Below are 17,698 nucleotides of genomic sequence, written 5' to 3' on the forward strand. Positions count from 1 at the left end.
CATGCTGTTGTTCCTGCTGTGCACAGACACGTGTGCACACACAGAGTTACTCAAGAATCTCACAATCCACAACCAGACTGGCAGCACCTGAAGTTAAGGCCACACCTGTATTACTTGCATGCATGGACACACATGAGAGGTTATCCATGAGAGATGCAAAGACCGGAGGGCACACGTGATTGTTTGGCAGTCACCCAGATACCCTCTGCTGACATAGTGCACTAGGTCCTTTGCACATAAGTACACCGAGAATCAACGTTAGGTGAAACAGCAGATTCATGAAAATATTGCCCTCAAGTGTGATGGAAGCTTTTGTCCCTTCCTTGCATTTTTGCGGCCTCTGATTTGTTCTCATGTGTGGTTAAACACTGTGTGCACACAGATTCAAGGAAAAATAAACTTCGGAGACGTTCACTTTCAGTTCCTAAACGGCATGTCATGGTCAGTAGGCACACGTGCACGAGCAGAGACCTTGCTGTTGCAGTGTATTTTGCTGGTGGGTCTTTAAAAATGGGGTTAGTCATGCATTATATATAAAACAGGACTCTCATTCTCCCTCTTTCTGCAACCCACTTGTTCTCGTGTCCCTCTCTGTCTTGCCACTTTTCCCCTAATTTCCTCACTTGGCCTTTTCCTGCTCCTCTGGAGTATTAAAAAGAACAAGAGGGATGCCATTTCTAATCATCTCCTATTAAACATAAATAAATCTGTGGCTTGTTAAGAGGAATAAAAAATAACAATAATCATCAGTGTATGTGTTTTGATGCATGTGTGGCCTTAATACTTATCAGCTTTCCCACCTGAAACCGCACACATCATCGGTGTGTCGGCGAGCGCTTAACTGTGTGCGACTGTTTGTTTGCGTGTCAGTAATGATGAATGACTGTGTATTTATCACAAAGCGCTAGCCATATTAATTCTGCCACAGACTACCCAGCGGTGACAGCTATTGTGTTGGATTGAATTCACACTGTCTGTTTAAGCCTCTATTTATAAATGATAGCTCAGACAAACGGGGACTGCAGCGATTTAATAATAAAATGGCTTTGTTTTCTTTACACAATAGCTTTAATTTTCTTCCTTTTACAGTTTTGTTAATCTGATTTGTTTGTGTATGCAGTCAGATAGGGATGATAAAATGTGTATTTTTACATGCGCGTATTCTCTTATAGTTTTTGTGCACCACATGCTGGGATATGGGACAGTTTAAAAGCTTTGCACGGACTGTCTGAGGAGTTGTCAGTAACAGCGTTAAAGGTAGAACGAAAAGAAAAACGATGGAGCTAAATTCTCGAGTTGTAAATTTATGAATGTAAATAAGTTGTTATGTTTCCTGGTTTGAATAGTGAAGTAGATTAAAGGGAGGTCAGTTTATTTTACATTTTGGCTTATTTTTAAACACTTCATCGTCTTGCTTCAGTAGACTTGTCTCGCGTGCTGACAGCGTATGAATCAGCGCGGCGCCTCAGCTGCACGGGCACAAATCTGCAAGGAGGCTTTCAGCTGTTTGAGTCTGACAGCAGCTGGAAGTGTCGAAACCCTGTTTTTATTTACTTTGTTTGAACTAATATTATTTTATTGCTGGTTTATTCATCTGGATTTTTACTTACCACTACAATATTTTATTATATATTAATAATTATATACCTTGAACTGCAATACTTGCACAAAAGGTGCTATATAAAAAAAATAGTTTTTTTTTTTTTTTAACATAGCACATTTAAACACAGTTATGAGTTTGACATTGACTGAAGTGTTGCACATGAAGCCACTCATGTATATAAGATTTGAACAAGTTACAACTTTTAGAAAATAAGAAACTTAAAATATTTAATTAAAAAGCTGTTCACTGGTAAAAAAAACAAAAAAACAAACACTCTAATTTGCTACAGTTAGCTTCAGATGAAAGTGGTCTTAAATATCCTCAGTGTATGATCACATTGTACAGTGTGTGCTCTTCCAGTCACTGGTCAGCAGTAGGTTTAAGAAAGGATCTATGATGAGTCTTGTCACTCATGTTGAATGTAATTTGCATGTGAGAGGAGGATTGCACAAGCTTAGATCGATGATAGCTCCCACATGTTTGAACTGGGTAGCATGCAGCCAGAGCAGGTTCATGGTAAAGGTGTCAGAAAAGAGCTGGTCCTCTTCGACTAAGTGTGTGTGTGTGTGTGTGTGTGTGTGTGTGTGTGTGTGTGTGTGTGTGTGTGTGTTTCTTTGCAGAGCGTCCCAGAGTGCGACGACAAGAAAAGGGTAAGCGAAGAGGATGACAGAGGAAGAAAAGAAGAGGAAACGGAGGAGGAGGAGGAGGATGAGAGGAACGGTGATGAAGGCTTCATGGGAATGACTCCACTCCTGCAAGCACACCACGCCATGGAGAGGATGGAGGAGTTTGTACACAAGGTGCAAAAAACAAAACAAAAAAAAACAACCCAACCCCCCCACACTCACAAACACACTTCAGACCTTCGTCTTAACTTATCTGAAAAGATTGTTGGGGAGCGCTCCACCTTTTAATTCCACCGCCCACTAAATTAGGTACTCCTCCCTTGGGGTATGTTTGCTTTACTGAGGAGGTTTTATAACAACACTCAATAAAGCCACATAGTAAACGACAGCAATAAACCCATAAAAACAGCTACGGTAGAGTTCTGTGTTTGCTTAGTTTTTTTTATTTTTTTTATCGCTTATACAGAATGTGTTTCAAAAGACAGAGAGTTAAAAAAAAAGAGTTCAGTAATTTAGTGCAGTTTAAGAGCATAAAGCTAAAAAAGGCCAGCACTGTTACGCCGCAGGAAGCTCTTCAGATGTGGTTCTTGATACATACAGATGCAAACAGTTATGACACTGTGATGTAAAGACGCGTCACTGTGTCGAAATAAAAATAATCACGCGACTATAAGAATTAGAGTGTGTGCTTTTGAAACAGCACAGCCTGGACGAGTGTCCTGTAGCTAAAAATAGCTGTATGTAAATTGGTGGAGTCAGTATATTTATTTACATAATAGTTGTCATTTGACACTCCTGATCTGCACTCCAGTCCAGTAAACTGCAGCAGTTTTCCATTCATACCAGATCATGATGTAGATGTTTCCTCTTTTTCCCTTATTAACCAATCAGATGTGGGAGGGTCGGTGGCGCGTCATTCCTCACGATGTACTCCCCGATTGGCTGAAGGACAACGACTTCCTGCTTCACGGCCACAGGCCTCCCATGCCTTCGTTTCGCGCCTGCTTCAAGAGCATCTTTAGAATCCACACAGAGACGGGAAACATCTGGACACACCTGCTAGGTAAGACACACACACACACACACGCGCACACACTGAGAGAGTTTTCTAAAACTCAATACTTTTGTGCATCTTTAACTTTCTGTATTCTTCATTTTAACCTTTTTATCCTAATCTTAAATTGTCTCTGCAAAAATGTTGAGGCATGATGAGATGGCAGATGTACTGGAGCACACATGCACACACGCACACATGCACACACACCACGAGAACAGGATTAGGGTTAACGGCTGGAAATAACAGGAGTGGGATTGTTTTTTCCTGTGTGTATTTCTGAAATGTATTACTCCACTCCTTATTTTATTCTTCAGCTAATCTGCATATTTATCCAGACTTCATTAGGTAACAGAGAACCTTGTGCAAACCTGCTAACTTGTTACGTTGCATAAAAACGTGTGTGTCGAAAGCCAAGCGACTGCCGTCAGTAGATGGGTCCAGGAAATCCAGTGTGTTATTTTTCTGCTTGAGTGGAAGAGTTGTAGTTGATCCCAGGTTTTTAAAACTCTTTATTTATCCTTCCTTCTACACCTCTATAAACAAGTTTTGTTCTTCTCTCTGCTGCCACCTTGTGGCGTGTGAGAGTGTGCACCTCGGCGTCATTGTAGTGGAGAAATTGTGAGTCCTGATACTTTTTCATTTTAATATCACTGATATCCATCTTACCCTGTCATCTCATCTCTCTGCAGGCTGTTTGTTTTTCCTCTGTCTGGGCCTGATGTACATGTTCAGACCCAACATGTCTTTTGTGGCTCCGGTCCAAGAGAAGGTGGTGATCGGGATGTTTTTCCTGGGAGCCATCCTCTGCCTTTCATTCTCCTGGCTCTTCCACACAGTCTACTGCCACTCTGAGGGCGTGTCCAGAGTCTTCTCCAAGTAAGAAATGTCTCGGTCTTCATGCTGTATTGGGGACGTCTTTTCTTCAGCAGTAAGCTCACGATGTTGTTGTGTCTCCAGGTTGGACTACAGTGGGATCGCCTTCCTGATCATGGGCTCCTTCGTCCCCTGGTTGTATTATTCCTTCTACTGCTCCCCTCAGCCCTGCTTCATCTACCTGATAGTGGTCTGTGTACTAGGACTGGCTGCCATCACCGTATCACAGTGCGACTTCTTTGCCACTCCGCAGTACAGAGGAGTCAGAGCAGGTAGATTGGGATAAGTGAGGATGGGTTGGGTTTGTGGTCATGTGGCTTCAGGCCTGTTATTTACAATAGAGGACACCATATTTGGTCCATAAACTGCATATTTCGCTGCTAAGGTGTGGCACTAAGTTTTGCCTCAACGTAACCCTGATTGATTTGGTGTAAAAATATTTAAAAATATATAAAAGCATTTTAATTTAAAATAAGGGGCAGCTGGAGTCTATGGCAGCTGTTGTAGCTAAGGAAGCTGGATTACCCATAGAGATCAAACTCAACACCGGTTAAAATCTTTTCAGTAAAAAAATTAAGATTGGTGTTACTTGCTTGGTTGTCTAATCTAATAATCCATGAGTCAAAAAATCTGTTATTACAGGTTTAAGTTGGTTGACAGTCGATGTTCTTAAAGCGGCCCTTGCTATATCTGCTCACTCGTGTATTCACTTTGTGTCCATTCTTTGTTCAGGCGTGTTTGTGGGCCTTGGTCTGAGTGGCGTGGTTCCCACCCTGCACTTTGTCATCAGTGAGGGTCTGATCAAGGCGACCACCATTGGCCAGATGGGCTGGCTGTTCCTCATGGCCACGCTCTACATCACCGGAGCCTGTCTGTACGCCGCCCGAATCCCCGAGAGGTTCTTCCCCGGCAAGTGTGACATCTGGGTGAGTGTCTGTCGCCGGTAAGGAAACATGCTTGGATTAGAAACTCTTCACCGTGATTCTTATGTCCTGCTGTTCCCTCCGCAGTTTCACTCCCATCAGTTGTTCCACATCTTGGTGGTCGCCGGGGCTTTCGTTCACTTCCACGGCGTCTCCAACCTGCAGGAGTTTCGCTTCACGGCAGGAGGAGGCTGCACTGAGGATGGCAATCTCTAACACACATACAAACATACACTGACCCTTTCATCATTTACTGACACAGTGAAAACTGTGTCAGGCACTGGTTCTTACATCCACAGATATACACGAACAGACACATACACACTCACTTCACCCCCAAACTGAAGACCGAAGTGGCTTGTCCTTCTCATAGGACGCGATTAAATCCAACTCTGTCTGCCTGTCTGTCCCCATTTCCTCTGGCTCCGTTTGCTTTGACTATAAAACCACTTCTGTGACAGCGTGTTTTATAAAAGCAGTTTCTGAGACTCTTTCCAGGAAGTAATCCTTTTGTCCGGGAGGATACCAGACATTCAAACCTCCCTACGTTCTCTTCTTGGATTAATGGTTTGGTTTCCAGCAGAAGCGTGATTCATGCTTTAAAAAGGAAAAAAAACCAAACATTTTTTTTTTTGTTTTGGTTTTTTTTTTTACTACTTTTTTTTCTTTTTTGCTGAATGCTGTTTTCCAAGTTGCCTCTTTAGAGGATGCAAACAAATGAAAGTATGGGGGGGGGAAAAAGAATTGAGTGCAAAATTGATTCTTTCTCTCATTGTGAAGCTTTGCAAATGTGGACAAAAGGGTTAATAGTCACTTTTAAAATTTAAAAAACAACAAAAACCAAACAAAAATAACAACTTTTCCATGTAAATAAGATTTCTAAACTTTGGGTTATAGATTTGTAAGAAATATATATTTAAAAAATGACAAAAAATGATTGCAAGAATAAATATGATAGATGGTAAACCAATTAGAGCCGAGGGGGAGAGGTGTCAATTCTACACTTGTTCCAGTGTTCGGTGGGAGGCGCTTCAAGTAACTTTTTTTTTTGTGTAAGGACACGAGGTGGGGGAGGTTTTAGAGAAAATTTATTGACACAACATCCAAATCCTATCAAAACATAGTACACCGTCTCCAGTGGCGACACGGGAGTCACTTACAGGCGTGAAAACCTTACAAACGGCGAGCAACACAGATTTCGTCTTAACATCAAAAACTATGATTATATATTTATGAGTTATCTAAATATGTAGCATCTTCTTTCTCTGATTGAATTCAACCTAAAGCTTATTTTTGCTCCACCACTATATGTTTATTTTTTCTAATATTTCCTTAAATGATTTATTGAAACGCATAAATGATACTTTTCACAATATTTTTGTAAACACGGCCCCAGAATTAGATAAACTGGAATCATTAGTTTCTGCTCCTCCTACATGATTCTTGATGAGATTCATGTCCACAGACCACAAATATTTAAAACTAAAATTAAAACAATTTTCTTTCTTTCTTTTCTTTTTTTTGGATTGCATTTTCATTTGTTCACTGCTGTTATTGCATTTCAAGCTTTAATTTTACGTGTTTCTTTTCTTTCGTTTGCTTCGTTGTTTCGTTTCGTTTGGCGAGGGCCAAAACGTTCCTCCCTCCAAACGTTCCGACTTAAAGGGCTCATGATTAATTAACACGAGATGAACTTTCAAGTTTATACCAAAATCTTACAACTTGCACAATAAAACACTTCTGAGCTTGTGTTTCTGGGGATGTGTAAACTTTTTAGGTGTGCAAGTAAAATGAAAGTTGATCGATCGTCTTTGCATCGCAAGAAGAATTTTTTGTTTTCATCTCCATTTTTTTTCTGTTTCTTTTTCTTTTCTCTAGTTTATATTAAATTATTTCTCTCGGGGAGGGCATACTGTCTGAAGCACACAGTTCGCTCTGGTGGTGTTTGATTGCAATAGACCTTTATATCTGCTGTATTGTTCTAATAAAAAGGTTTTTGAAGCAGTCACTTTGTTTTGGAAGTGTTATTATATACACAACACTGAGATTGCATCACATAATCTCCTTGTTTTCTGTGTTAGTTAACACTTTACTTAAGCTGCAGCTGAGTTCCAAGTTTTAAAATATTAGGTTGTAGATGATTTACAATCCTTCTTCTACCCACACTTGGGTGTTGGGTATGAAAGATTCCATACATGTCAATACAAAGTAACTGCTCATGTAACCCTCTGCTCTGGGGTTCCTTGTCTAGTGGCATTCAACAACGTCCTATCACCTGATGCAGGCTTTGCTGACACCTTACTGGATAGAGATGCCAGCATGTGGGAATTGAACTTGAGACACCGTCTCCAGAGGTGTGTAGTCGTACCACTATGCTATCCAGCTTGCTCAGACAGAAAACCTGCAGTTTTCTGTGATTTCTGTGATTTCTTGAAATGTGCACACATACATGGCAACATTAAGGCAAAAATGGAATTGACAAGCTTGAAGGTGAATATTTGGTATGAGCACCTTTATTCTTCAACACCGTCTGAACTCTTAGGCAGTTTTTTTTCCTTGTAATTTCTTTAAGAGTCTGGAAACATTCAGAGATGACTGATCTGTTTGATTAGATATTTTTGCTGTAAGAAGCAGTTGATCAAGTGCAACTAAATATTTAAACAACTGAAGGAAAAGGATAACACAAACAGTTAACAAAAGAATAAAGGATTTAACATCCATTTTTTTTTAATTATTCATATAAAAACAGATCTTATTGAAAGACCAGTTCACAAGAAAAAACAGTAAATATTTAGACTTTTGGAAAACAGCATCATAACACAGTCCTTTCCTCAGATTCACTCTCATATACGTGATTCAAAAGTCTCGTTGCTAAAAAACAAAAACAGTCGAGCATGCCTTTTCTAAAGAGGTGAGGAACAAACATCCTGTACAAATAAATGATGAAAGAACAAAAAGGAAATATTCTTAAAACCAGAACGCTATAAATACATTCTTTAACCAGAAGAGACAAACAAATACAGTTAAATTAAAAGCACTTTGGTCTTCCTCCTCAAACACACTGAAGATGATTATGCTCGCATTTTTATGAATGAAGCTTGTTCCAGTGAACCGAGGCAACCATTTGTTTCTTTTCCGTGGGCATCATTACTTCACGTACCGTTTCGGATTTAATTCACACAAATCATCAGTACACACGCTGAACTAGCATTCGCTATAACACCAGACACACACAAACTGTATCACACAGAGTGATGTAAAAAATATTGTTGATACAAAGTAACTTTTCTTCCATTGAGAACGTGTTTTTAAAGTGCATGTCTTTGTTCACACACAAGAAAGACTTCACTGAAGTGTCGTGTACACCAACGTCTAAAGGAGCTCCGAGCGTTCAACAGCATTTTATGTGAAGTCCTGTCAGTTTATAAAATATCTGAGTTGATTGTGATTGCCTTTATTTAGGGTTCAGTTTTATTATTTGAATGAACTTCTAATTGAGATTTGACCTGGTGGAGTGAAGGGAGAGGCAGAGATCTCCAGTACGAGTTTCCGTTTCATTTATCCAACATTTTGCTTTTTGGGGATTGTCTTCTTCATGCTAGGACAGCTGAAACTGTTTGATCTGGGACTGGGAGTCGATAATGAAACCATCTGCTATGCAGGTGCGCTGCTTAACAAGCTGTTGGACACATTACATTTTGGCAACCTATTTTTATGCTGTTATATGACGTATCCAGAGAAGTTGCAGTTATCAATTCACATTTTAACATTAAAACTTCAGTTTGAGATTTACCAAAAATCTTTGTCGGTCCAGTCATCTGTGTATTTAAAGGGCATCCACACAGGAAGCAGCTAGTGGTGGGGCCCAAGGTAAGCTTTCCTCAACTTAGAGATGAATTGATACTGGCTGTTGTTAATCGACACGTTAGCGGGTTGAAGATACATTAGAGCAGATGTGGGCATTATCTGACCATTGGTGGCCCATGATAATTAAAAAATTTTTTACTCATGTGTGTGCAACTAAATACAGTGGCAATAAAATTATGTTTTATGAGATGTGGCTATTTATCATTGTCTAAATATGAACTTAAGTCCGAGGTAAAGCTGTGTGGTCATTTGGTATGTTTGAATCGCTATTACAAGACTAATCATAAAGAGAAATACAAGAACTTGACTTTTTACAAATCGACACATCCAGGGAGAGAGCAGTCAAGACCAGCGTTGCGATTTTGTGAGATATCGCCAAAAAAAAAAGTAAACAATAAGAGTCAATGTTTGGTGGAGAATGTGCCCCTCTCTAGCTGAACCGTAATAAGATTGACTGAGGACACTGCAGGAAGTCTAGAGCTTCAGTTGGAAAAACAAAGTGGACAGATTTGACTTTTCCTCTTTGCCCCTGGATGAGACGTGTCGTCTCATAGTCTAGTTACTAATTTTTGTCTGTAAAAGAACGGAAGGAAAACATATTAGAAAACGGGGCAGCAACGCATGCTTGGATAGGCTCGAGATGATGGGGTCTACAACTGCTGTCGTACTGTAAAAGCACACGCAACGTTAAATGACTGAAATGAACCCAGACCTGAAAGTGGTATTTCTGTCAGTTATTTTTTGTTGATGTTGCAACTAAAATGGTTTGTTCTACTTTCAGAGGAGCGTGAGACTGAAGATGGTGACATAGCTACCACACAGCTGCCAGGTGGCTCAGTCTGGGCAAAGTGTTAAAATAAATATCAGATACTGAATCTGACTTTAATGCACTTGTTTAGGCCCAAAACCGACTGGATCTCTCTCACTGAACAAGAAACAAGAACTGAAAAGCTCCATTAAACTACCAGCAAAGTAGCAGTAGCACTTTGTATAACTTTAGACTTATTTTCAGTTTTGGGGAATGTTGAAATCAAACAACAATAAAATGTTGGCCTACTATCCCCAGTTCACATTTTTATTGCCTAATTGTAACATCTACTCTTATCAGTTGCAGCTTAAAGAGAGAAAATACTGAGCAGACTTGAGTTCAGCTTATTGGTGCAGCCCTCCACGACAGTGTTTCTCATGTGGCCCTTTGGGAAATAAAGCACACGTGGCTTTGCGTGTGTTCTGAACAAAGAAAGCTGACGGGTGACACCGTTTACCTGCAAATTTCATGGACACAGTAGATGCTGTGTCAGCTCTCTGAGGGAAGTGTTACCATCTACTCGCGTATTGCTGGAAATGCTCCTGAAACCACTGATGGGGCTCATAATATTAAACTGGAGCAAAAATTGAAAGGTCTTGCTTCAGGTCACGCCGTCTAATAGTGAAGAATAACTGTAGACATGTTCAGTCTTCTTTCTGTTCACACGTGTCGCTTTTCTCCCTTTTGGTTTTGGTAAATGTCATCTGCTCTCTAGTTTTGTTTTGCTTTTAAATACCTGGAGAATGGAACTGTTAACTTCCTTTAAGAGATATTTGCATGTGGCCTGAGTGTGACACCAGCAATGTTTTTAACCAAACCAGTTAGCAGCTTGATCTAAAGGTGTCCGTGTGGAGCATTTATCTATCTTAAAGAACATGTTACACCTTCAGTATTTGTTTGTAATAAAATTAAAAAATGTTTGACGAACTCAGTTTGTTTGAATAAAACCACTGGACTAACGTTTGCTTTTTTAAAATCTGTTTTGTTTTGAAACTCAACATATAAATAACATTCAGTTTAAGCAAAAAAAAAAAAAAAAAAAAAGGGAAAAAATACAATAAAATATTTTTGCCTGCAAATGAGTTAAAATGAAAAGCTGCAGATCGAGCTGAGAACCTCAACCATCACTTAATAATAATTTATGTTCACACAGTGTTCCCCCTACCAATAACTCAGGGGGGGCGAGAGGGAAAAAAAGCACACTACTGTGTTTTTGTTTGTGAAGTGAAGATAACGTTACTCCTGTTGAAGCCAACTTCATGTGTGTAAATGCAAAAAGCATCCCAACAAGTCTTGATCCGTCTAAAACGACAGGGGAGATTTGCTTTAGAGCAGGGGGGAGGAAAAAACAAACAAGCGAGAAGTCTCCCCTCCAAAGCGGTAACCTAGGGGAAACACTCATAACACTTTTGTTGACAGGTAAAAACCGAACTTTGTGTCACAAAACACAAAAACATGAAAGAAACTAGAATTCAAATAAAGCCTAGGTATAAACACTGAATGGGTAAATAAATAGTCTGTGAATTGCACAAAGTGGAAACGTTGAAGGTCAAAGCACTCTGATATGTCGAGGCTGAGGCTCGGTCTCTCGGTGGGTCGGGCCAGTCGGACGAGCGTTCAGCCAGTCAGTGAGAGTGAAGTGTTGACGCCGTTTCTCAGTCCACTGTCATGATTTGATCTTCCACAGCTGTGAACGGGAACAAACGAACACACGTCAGACACTCGAATCGGAGAATTCAGCCAATGAGCAGCTACAGTTTAACAACAAAACGCAGGAAAGGTATCAAAGGTAAGATCAACAGTGCTGCAGGAGGAGCCAGATTAGGTGTCAGCTTATTAGACATTTGGTCTACTTCGTTTATATCTCTGCTAAATACTGGAAACTGTACCCAATAGTATGAAGCCAGGTAAATCCATTTTATTTAAATCTGCCTCGATCACCACGGTAACTTACAGTAGTGTGCAAAAGTCTTCATTTTTTATAGTTTGCTGGGGAAATGGGTGGAACAGTTTATTGAAATGTGCAAACATACATGGAAATACGGAAAACAGGCAAAGGCAAAAACAGAGTTTCTATAATTCTAATGAGCTTGAAAGTCTACATTTGCACACATTTATTCCTCAACACAACCTGAACTCTCTTAGGCAGCTTTCTTCTAATTTCTTTAAGCGGTGTCCAGGAATAGTTCTCCATGTTTCTCGAAGGACATTCGAAGCTCTTCTTTGGATGTTGACAGCATTTTGTTTTGTTCTCTGTCAAGTTGGGTTCATATCAAACTGTGTTATCTTTATCATTTTTGTAGATTCAGCTAAAGTGTTTTTCCAACATGGCGAAACACTTTTGCACAGTACTGTACGCCCTGCTAATACTGAGCTGGACCTTTTCTGTTGAAGGAAAACATTTTGCAAAAGAAACCTGGATCAGCTGTGTCTCACGAGTATCACAGGAAGCTGTGAAGTTACAGCAGTGAAAAATGCAAAAATGCATGATCACAGGAACTTTTCGAGCATTCAGCTGGCCATGCACATGTTTTCATGCCTAATCGTAATCTGCAACCACAGCTAATATATAACACAGAATAGAAAAGAGTAATTTTGCTTTAATTTGGGTAGAAACTAACATGATTTCAACATCTGTCATTAGGTTTAGAGACACGGTCAGTCCTGAATGCACCAGTGTTTAAATCCATCAGCTCTAATATGCTAGAATATGTGACAGACAAATGGCAGCACTAAGAGCCACTGAAAAAACAAATATTAAGTTATGAATTCACATTTTCTACAACACAGATCTCTTATTTGCAGCATCATTGGCTTTTACAATTAGAATTTTTATAGCCTGTCTTTTGTGAATATCTGTCACCTGTTTCCGTGATAATATCTCTAAAGTAGGCAGCAATTAATCCATTTTTGTGAGGAAGACGAGTGAAATCACACGCCAAGCACCCCCTGTTACACGAGCTCGTCCTGAGCTGCCTCAATCAGAAACGCTGCTGTGACACCCGTCATCTCTGCCTGGATTTCAGGTTTTTGTTGAACCAGCTAATGCAAAGAAAGCCTGTCTACGACTGCCTTTGATTTTAAATTAGTGCTCATCTGCTCCCTCATAGGTCAGAATTCAGCACACGTACTTCTCCATCACAAACTCATCTTCCAGGGATTTGATTTACACTGCAAGATTATGACGTGTTTTAACCCAACAAATCTTGAAAATTCATTTTTGGTGCTAAAAAAGGATTTTCAGTCCACATTGTCTGTTTTGCACCTTTACTGTTTTACTTCCTCAAAGGACAGAGGTTTTTTTTTGGGGGGGGGGGGGGGGGTTTCCACCACAGGACAGACGTGAACAGATACATGTGACTAAAGAGCGTTCACGCATAAAATTACCTTCAGGTTAAATCCTAACAGGTCAGATATGACTCCCGACACAGCAGACAGGATGACCACCTGGGTGATGTTGTAGAGCAGAGGGTTCATCGTCAAACCGTACAACCTGAACGGAGTATCCAACTCCTGGAGAAAAGGAAAAGAAAAAAAAAAAAGAGTCAGATTGTAAAAGCAGGGGCAGTTGGTGCCAGATGACCAACAAGAAAGGATATTGAGACAGTGTGTGTACCTTGAGTAGTTTGGTTGCCAGTTTTAAAACATTGTTGACCAGTGTCAGCTCCTCCTTCTTGTTTGGCTTCTTCTCCATCTTCAGATACAGGTTAATCTGTGAGAAACGCAGTGGATCAGGGTCAGAGTTTGGACACGACACTGATCATACTTGTATATTGTGTGTGTGTGTACCTGTTCAGTGAGCAGGATGGAGGTGTTGCTATACTTCTTGCTGGTCTCCGAGCCCAGAGTGACGAACCGGAGCAGGAACAGAGTCAGACTGGAGCACCAGATCACCAGCTCCCAGTTATAGTGACAGTCCAGGAACGTTTCATGGACATGGAGCAACTGGAGGAAGAGAGATAAACACACTGTTCAGTTTCTAAAACCAAAAATAAAACAGACTTGCTGATACTGTAATTACATTTTTTTTAATGTATATGAAACACCACATTTGTAACAAGCTGCAGTGTCTTTCAACTCATTTTCCCTTTTTTTTACAGCACAAGTACTGTAAATGTCCCAAAATAATTATTCTGAAGGTCGATGCATTCACATATTTGCTCTTTATCAGTTTTACAGATCAGTTTTACTTGAGCTGACTGTTCTGCTAATTGTATGACTGACCCCTGGTGGCAGAAACTGTGCAACACATGTAAGACTCGTCTGCATCATGTGCAGGTTTAGGCTCTGCAGCCAATACAAACTTGTTTTACTGGCTAATGTGGAAAAAGCTGTTATGTAACATCTTGAGGCCTCACAGCTTTTCAGGTAAAGATAAAATCTTTTTGATTACAACATCTTTAAAGTGACTATAACGGGCACAGCCGGATTACCCTGCAGTGCTATCTGCTTGATCACTTTTATAAACAGAGCTGATGATGTCAAACACTCCTTCAGTTCCTAAGTGCAAACGAGCATGGCGGCGCCACTGAAAGTTAAAACACTAATTCTTTCAGTGCCAAAAAACAAACAAACAGTGAAAAGTAAAATAGCAGCAAAGTTTAGTGGGTTAGTGAAACTGGGCTACATGATATATACTGATGAGCTACCTGGTGGGTAGCTATAGTGTGATTAGGCTTATGCAGGCTGTTTTTTCCCCGGAAGTTCACATGAGGGTCCAGACTTCCCATGGACGAGAGGATTCTACACTTTGAATAGCAAGAATTGATGGTGCATAGTAGTTGCAAGCTGCTTTGATGAGACATATAGTCTCAGTCTCAGGAAGTGTGCTTCAGGTTACGCTGCAGAGCTGCAGGGGGGTTTGTGATTACGACGTAGCTACAGCGCAGGTGTCCTGCTGAAGCATAAATTCCTAGTTAGAAGGGATTTTTTTTCCCTTGAAGTGTTGAAATAATTAGTACCCAGGTCACTGTGAGTCCATGAGCTGTAGTTTAGAGTTTTTTAAAAAAAAAAAAAGTAGATTAAAGACAACTAACCGAAGAATGACAATTTAATATACTCTGAGAACCGTGTAGAGGAATCTTCCCATTGAACTTTTTGTGATTTCCTGCCTCTTTGGAGCAAAAAGAGCCCATACAAACACATGAGATATCAGTGAAAAACCCACGATGTTCTCTATTTAGTACATCAGGACTTGGTCAAAAGATAGACAGGGGTGCACATAAGTGGTCTGCAGGTGCGCATTCGCTGTCAAAATAAAAGACGTGCACCAGATAAGAAGTTGCAACGTGCGTTTGCGTACATACGATTTTCTGAAGGAGGACAGACATTTGTTTAGAACTCTTAAAGATGTCGAAGAAGCAAGCTCCTTTAAGCAATTACTTTGGTGTTCCTCCACCTCCAAAGAAATGTCAGAAGGAGTCCAAACCTGAAAAGAAGCGCGTATTCTCAGAAAAGTGGTTTCAGGAGGTGAGCTGGCTGCAAACAAATGATGAACGCACAGAGATGTGGTGCAGAATGTGCCGTGAAAATCCCACTCTAGCTGACAAAAACAGTGCCTTTTATATGTACGCAAACGCGCGTTGCAACTTCTTATCTGGTGCGCGTCTTTTATTTTGACAGCGAATGCACACCTGTGGACCACTTATGTGCACCCCTGGATATAGACCAAAAACAAATGTCCATCACAGAGGACATAAATGAATCGGCTGGTTCTCATTTTAGGGGACTTGAGTATTTAAAAAAACATAAACAAAAGAAAAAAACCTGCAGAAAGTTGAAAGGGCAAGAGCAATACTTTTTGTAACATTTCTCTCCATGATTTATCCACTTTGTAACTTAAAACAAAAACTTGTATATTTTGCTGATTTGACACCTTCAGAAGTTACCTGAGCACAACAGATGAAGACGACTGACAACGTGAGCAGGAAAGCAGACGATACAATGACATCCACCGAACGCTGAGGACCCCGTCTCTGCAAATGCAACAGTTTCTCCATTTGTGTCTTTACTTAACATTTAATTTTTTCCAGTTGTACATTTAAGACTTTTACTTTTGTACCTTGAGGTAGGAGCGTAGCGACAGCCACATCTTGATGTTCTGAACTTTCTTCAGCCTAAAATGTGGGACCTCAGACTTCCTCGCTCTGCGGGCCGAAGTCAGGTGACCAAAAAGTTTGGCAAACAGAAGTCTCTGAAACATCGACGTGATTGTAAGTACAGGGACCGTTTATCCGACTTGCAAACGATCAGCAGACAACAGTTTTTATCTGTGCACCTGTTTGTATGTCCTCTCTGCTACGCTGAGCAGGAAGAAGAAGAGCCAGATAAGGCAAACGCGCACCAGGAAGCTGAGCGTTACCATGGTGATTACCAGGACATCTGAACCAGACCCACACCCCAGCGCCACAGACAGAAGCTCATTGGCTGAGAGAGTGGTCAACTGATCCAAGTCACGGTACTGAGCCAGTCTGCATAGGAAAGAAGGATATAGGTCGGAAAATAATAAATCCACACATTTAAATTCTTAAGTTACTATATTTTTTTAAAAATGACACCTTGCCAAACTGTTTCAGATACATGTAACAATATTAAACACACAGGCATTAACATGATCATTCAAACTGAATTTTAACTTCAAAAAACACAGTTTAAAAAAAATGAAAACTGCTATTATGACGAGTAAACATTACAGTTTTGCATAATCATGGTTAGAATTCCTACCAGTAACAATGCTGCTGTGGAAACTAGGGCTGCTCAATTAATCGAATTTTAATCACGATTACGATCTGGGCTTTCAACGATCATTAAAAATGACTAAGCCGATTATTAGCCCCTCCCTCGTGCTTTACTCTCGCGCTGCTCCGTGTGGCAAATCGAGCGCACCTCTCTGCATTTCGAACATGTGTCACAACAATTAAGAGGACCCGAGGGAAGCTCAGAAAGCTAAGTAGAAGTTATTTGGAGAGGAGAGTGACTGCCGTTGGTTGAAAAGAGAGGTAAAAAAACTTCAGTGGTGTGGAAACATTATGGGTTCGCGGAGTCAGACGTGGATCAAGTAGACACAGTGTGTAAACTTTGCTACAGTGTCGTAGCTGCACCACAGAGCAACACTGCAAAGTTCACTAAACATAGATGTTTACATTTTTCATTTATTTTTTATATTGCAAACATTTGCACTGTTATCAGTATTTGCACACTATTTTATATTATTTTTTGACAATCTTTAAAGTCATTTTCAATACATTGTTATTGTTAAATAAATATCGTCAAATAATCGAGATCTCAATTTCAGTGAAAATAATCGTGATTATCATTTTTGCCATAATCGAGCAGCCCTAGTGGAAACCACCACATAGGTAGGCGAGTTGGCGTTCTCAAATAAAATTATTCACAGATATGTTCTGGATATTTACTTTTGTCCTGGTCAAAACCATTCTTAACATTCATAACAGCTGATTGTCACTGTTCAAAAGACTTCAGTTGGATCACTATTCAAATACTGACCACACGTGTAGTATGGATTACCTGTAAGCAAAGGGTGTGAGCCCAAGCGCTACTGAAACTAGGTTCCCAAAGACCTGGTAACCGATTCCAGGAGTGTAAAGATTCACCTGTGAAAACATACAAACTACATGAGTATGGTGCCCTCGTTAGTGTTTTTTGCTTGTATGGAAAGCGTCACTCACTCTGTTCATAATCATGCCGCTGATCTCCAGGACAGACATGTCTGCTTTCTTGCACTCGTTTCCCTCCCACACGATGGCGCTCACCCTTTCCAGGCCTGGGTTGGAGCTGTGCAGCCAGGGAAGGTGACCCTGCAGGGAAACCAAACACCATTAAATACTGACACCTCTCCTCACGGCAACTACTACTACTACTTCAGATCATCCCACCCCATCCCCATTATCCTCCTCTGTATGTCCTCTTCCACTATGTCCA

At 40.4% G+C, this 17,698-nt stretch overlaps 2 protein-coding genes across 4 annotated transcripts in view; one reads left to right on the forward strand and one right to left on the reverse strand.

Annotated features, from left to right (window-relative positions):
- Positions 1–7,087, forward strand: part of adipor2 (adiponectin receptor 2) — a 31,601-nt gene extending 24,514 nt beyond the window's left edge. Inside the window, exons 3-8 of the mRNA XM_085385892.1 lie at positions 2,224–2,403; positions 3,121–3,292; positions 3,976–4,162; positions 4,244–4,431; positions 4,892–5,085; positions 5,170–7,087. Coding sequence (XP_085242018.1) covers positions 2,224–2,403; positions 3,121–3,292; positions 3,976–4,162; positions 4,244–4,431; positions 4,892–5,085; positions 5,170–5,298 — 1,050 coding nt within the window. The 3' untranslated portion in view covers positions 5,299–7,087. The remainder of the gene's footprint in view (positions 1–2,223; positions 2,404–3,120; positions 3,293–3,975; positions 4,163–4,243; positions 4,432–4,891; positions 5,086–5,169) is intronic.
- A 685-nt stretch (positions 7,088–7,772) lies between these two features.
- The window catches only part of LOC146650009 (protein PHTF2), a 60,812-nt gene continuing 50,886 nt past the window's right edge, over positions 7,773–17,698 (reverse strand). For all 3 annotated transcript variants that reach the window (XM_085385711.1, XM_085385712.1, XM_085385710.1), the window contains 9 exons: positions 17,446–17,574; positions 17,285–17,370; positions 16,035–16,227; positions 15,819–15,950; positions 15,646–15,732; positions 13,547–13,702; positions 13,374–13,469; positions 13,145–13,270; positions 7,773–11,444 (listed from right to left, as the gene is read on the reverse strand). In XM_085385711.1, the coding sequence (XP_085241837.1) occupies positions 11,424–11,444; positions 13,145–13,270; positions 13,374–13,469; positions 13,547–13,702; positions 15,646–15,732; positions 15,819–15,950; positions 16,035–16,227; positions 17,285–17,370; positions 17,446–17,574 (1,026 nt within the window). In that variant the 3' untranslated portion in view covers positions 7,773–11,423. The remainder of the gene's footprint in view (positions 11,445–13,144; positions 13,271–13,373; positions 13,470–13,546; positions 13,703–15,645; positions 15,733–15,818; positions 15,951–16,034; positions 16,228–17,284; positions 17,371–17,445; positions 17,575–17,698) is intronic.

This window comes from Rhamphochromis longiceps, linkage group LG17 (assembly GCF_057381845.1).
Source record: "Rhamphochromis longiceps isolate RC_006_pf linkage group LG17, R_longiceps_female_GT1.1, whole genome shotgun sequence".
NCBI classification, from domain to species: domain Eukaryota; kingdom Metazoa; phylum Chordata; class Actinopteri; order Cichliformes; family Cichlidae; genus Rhamphochromis; species Rhamphochromis longiceps.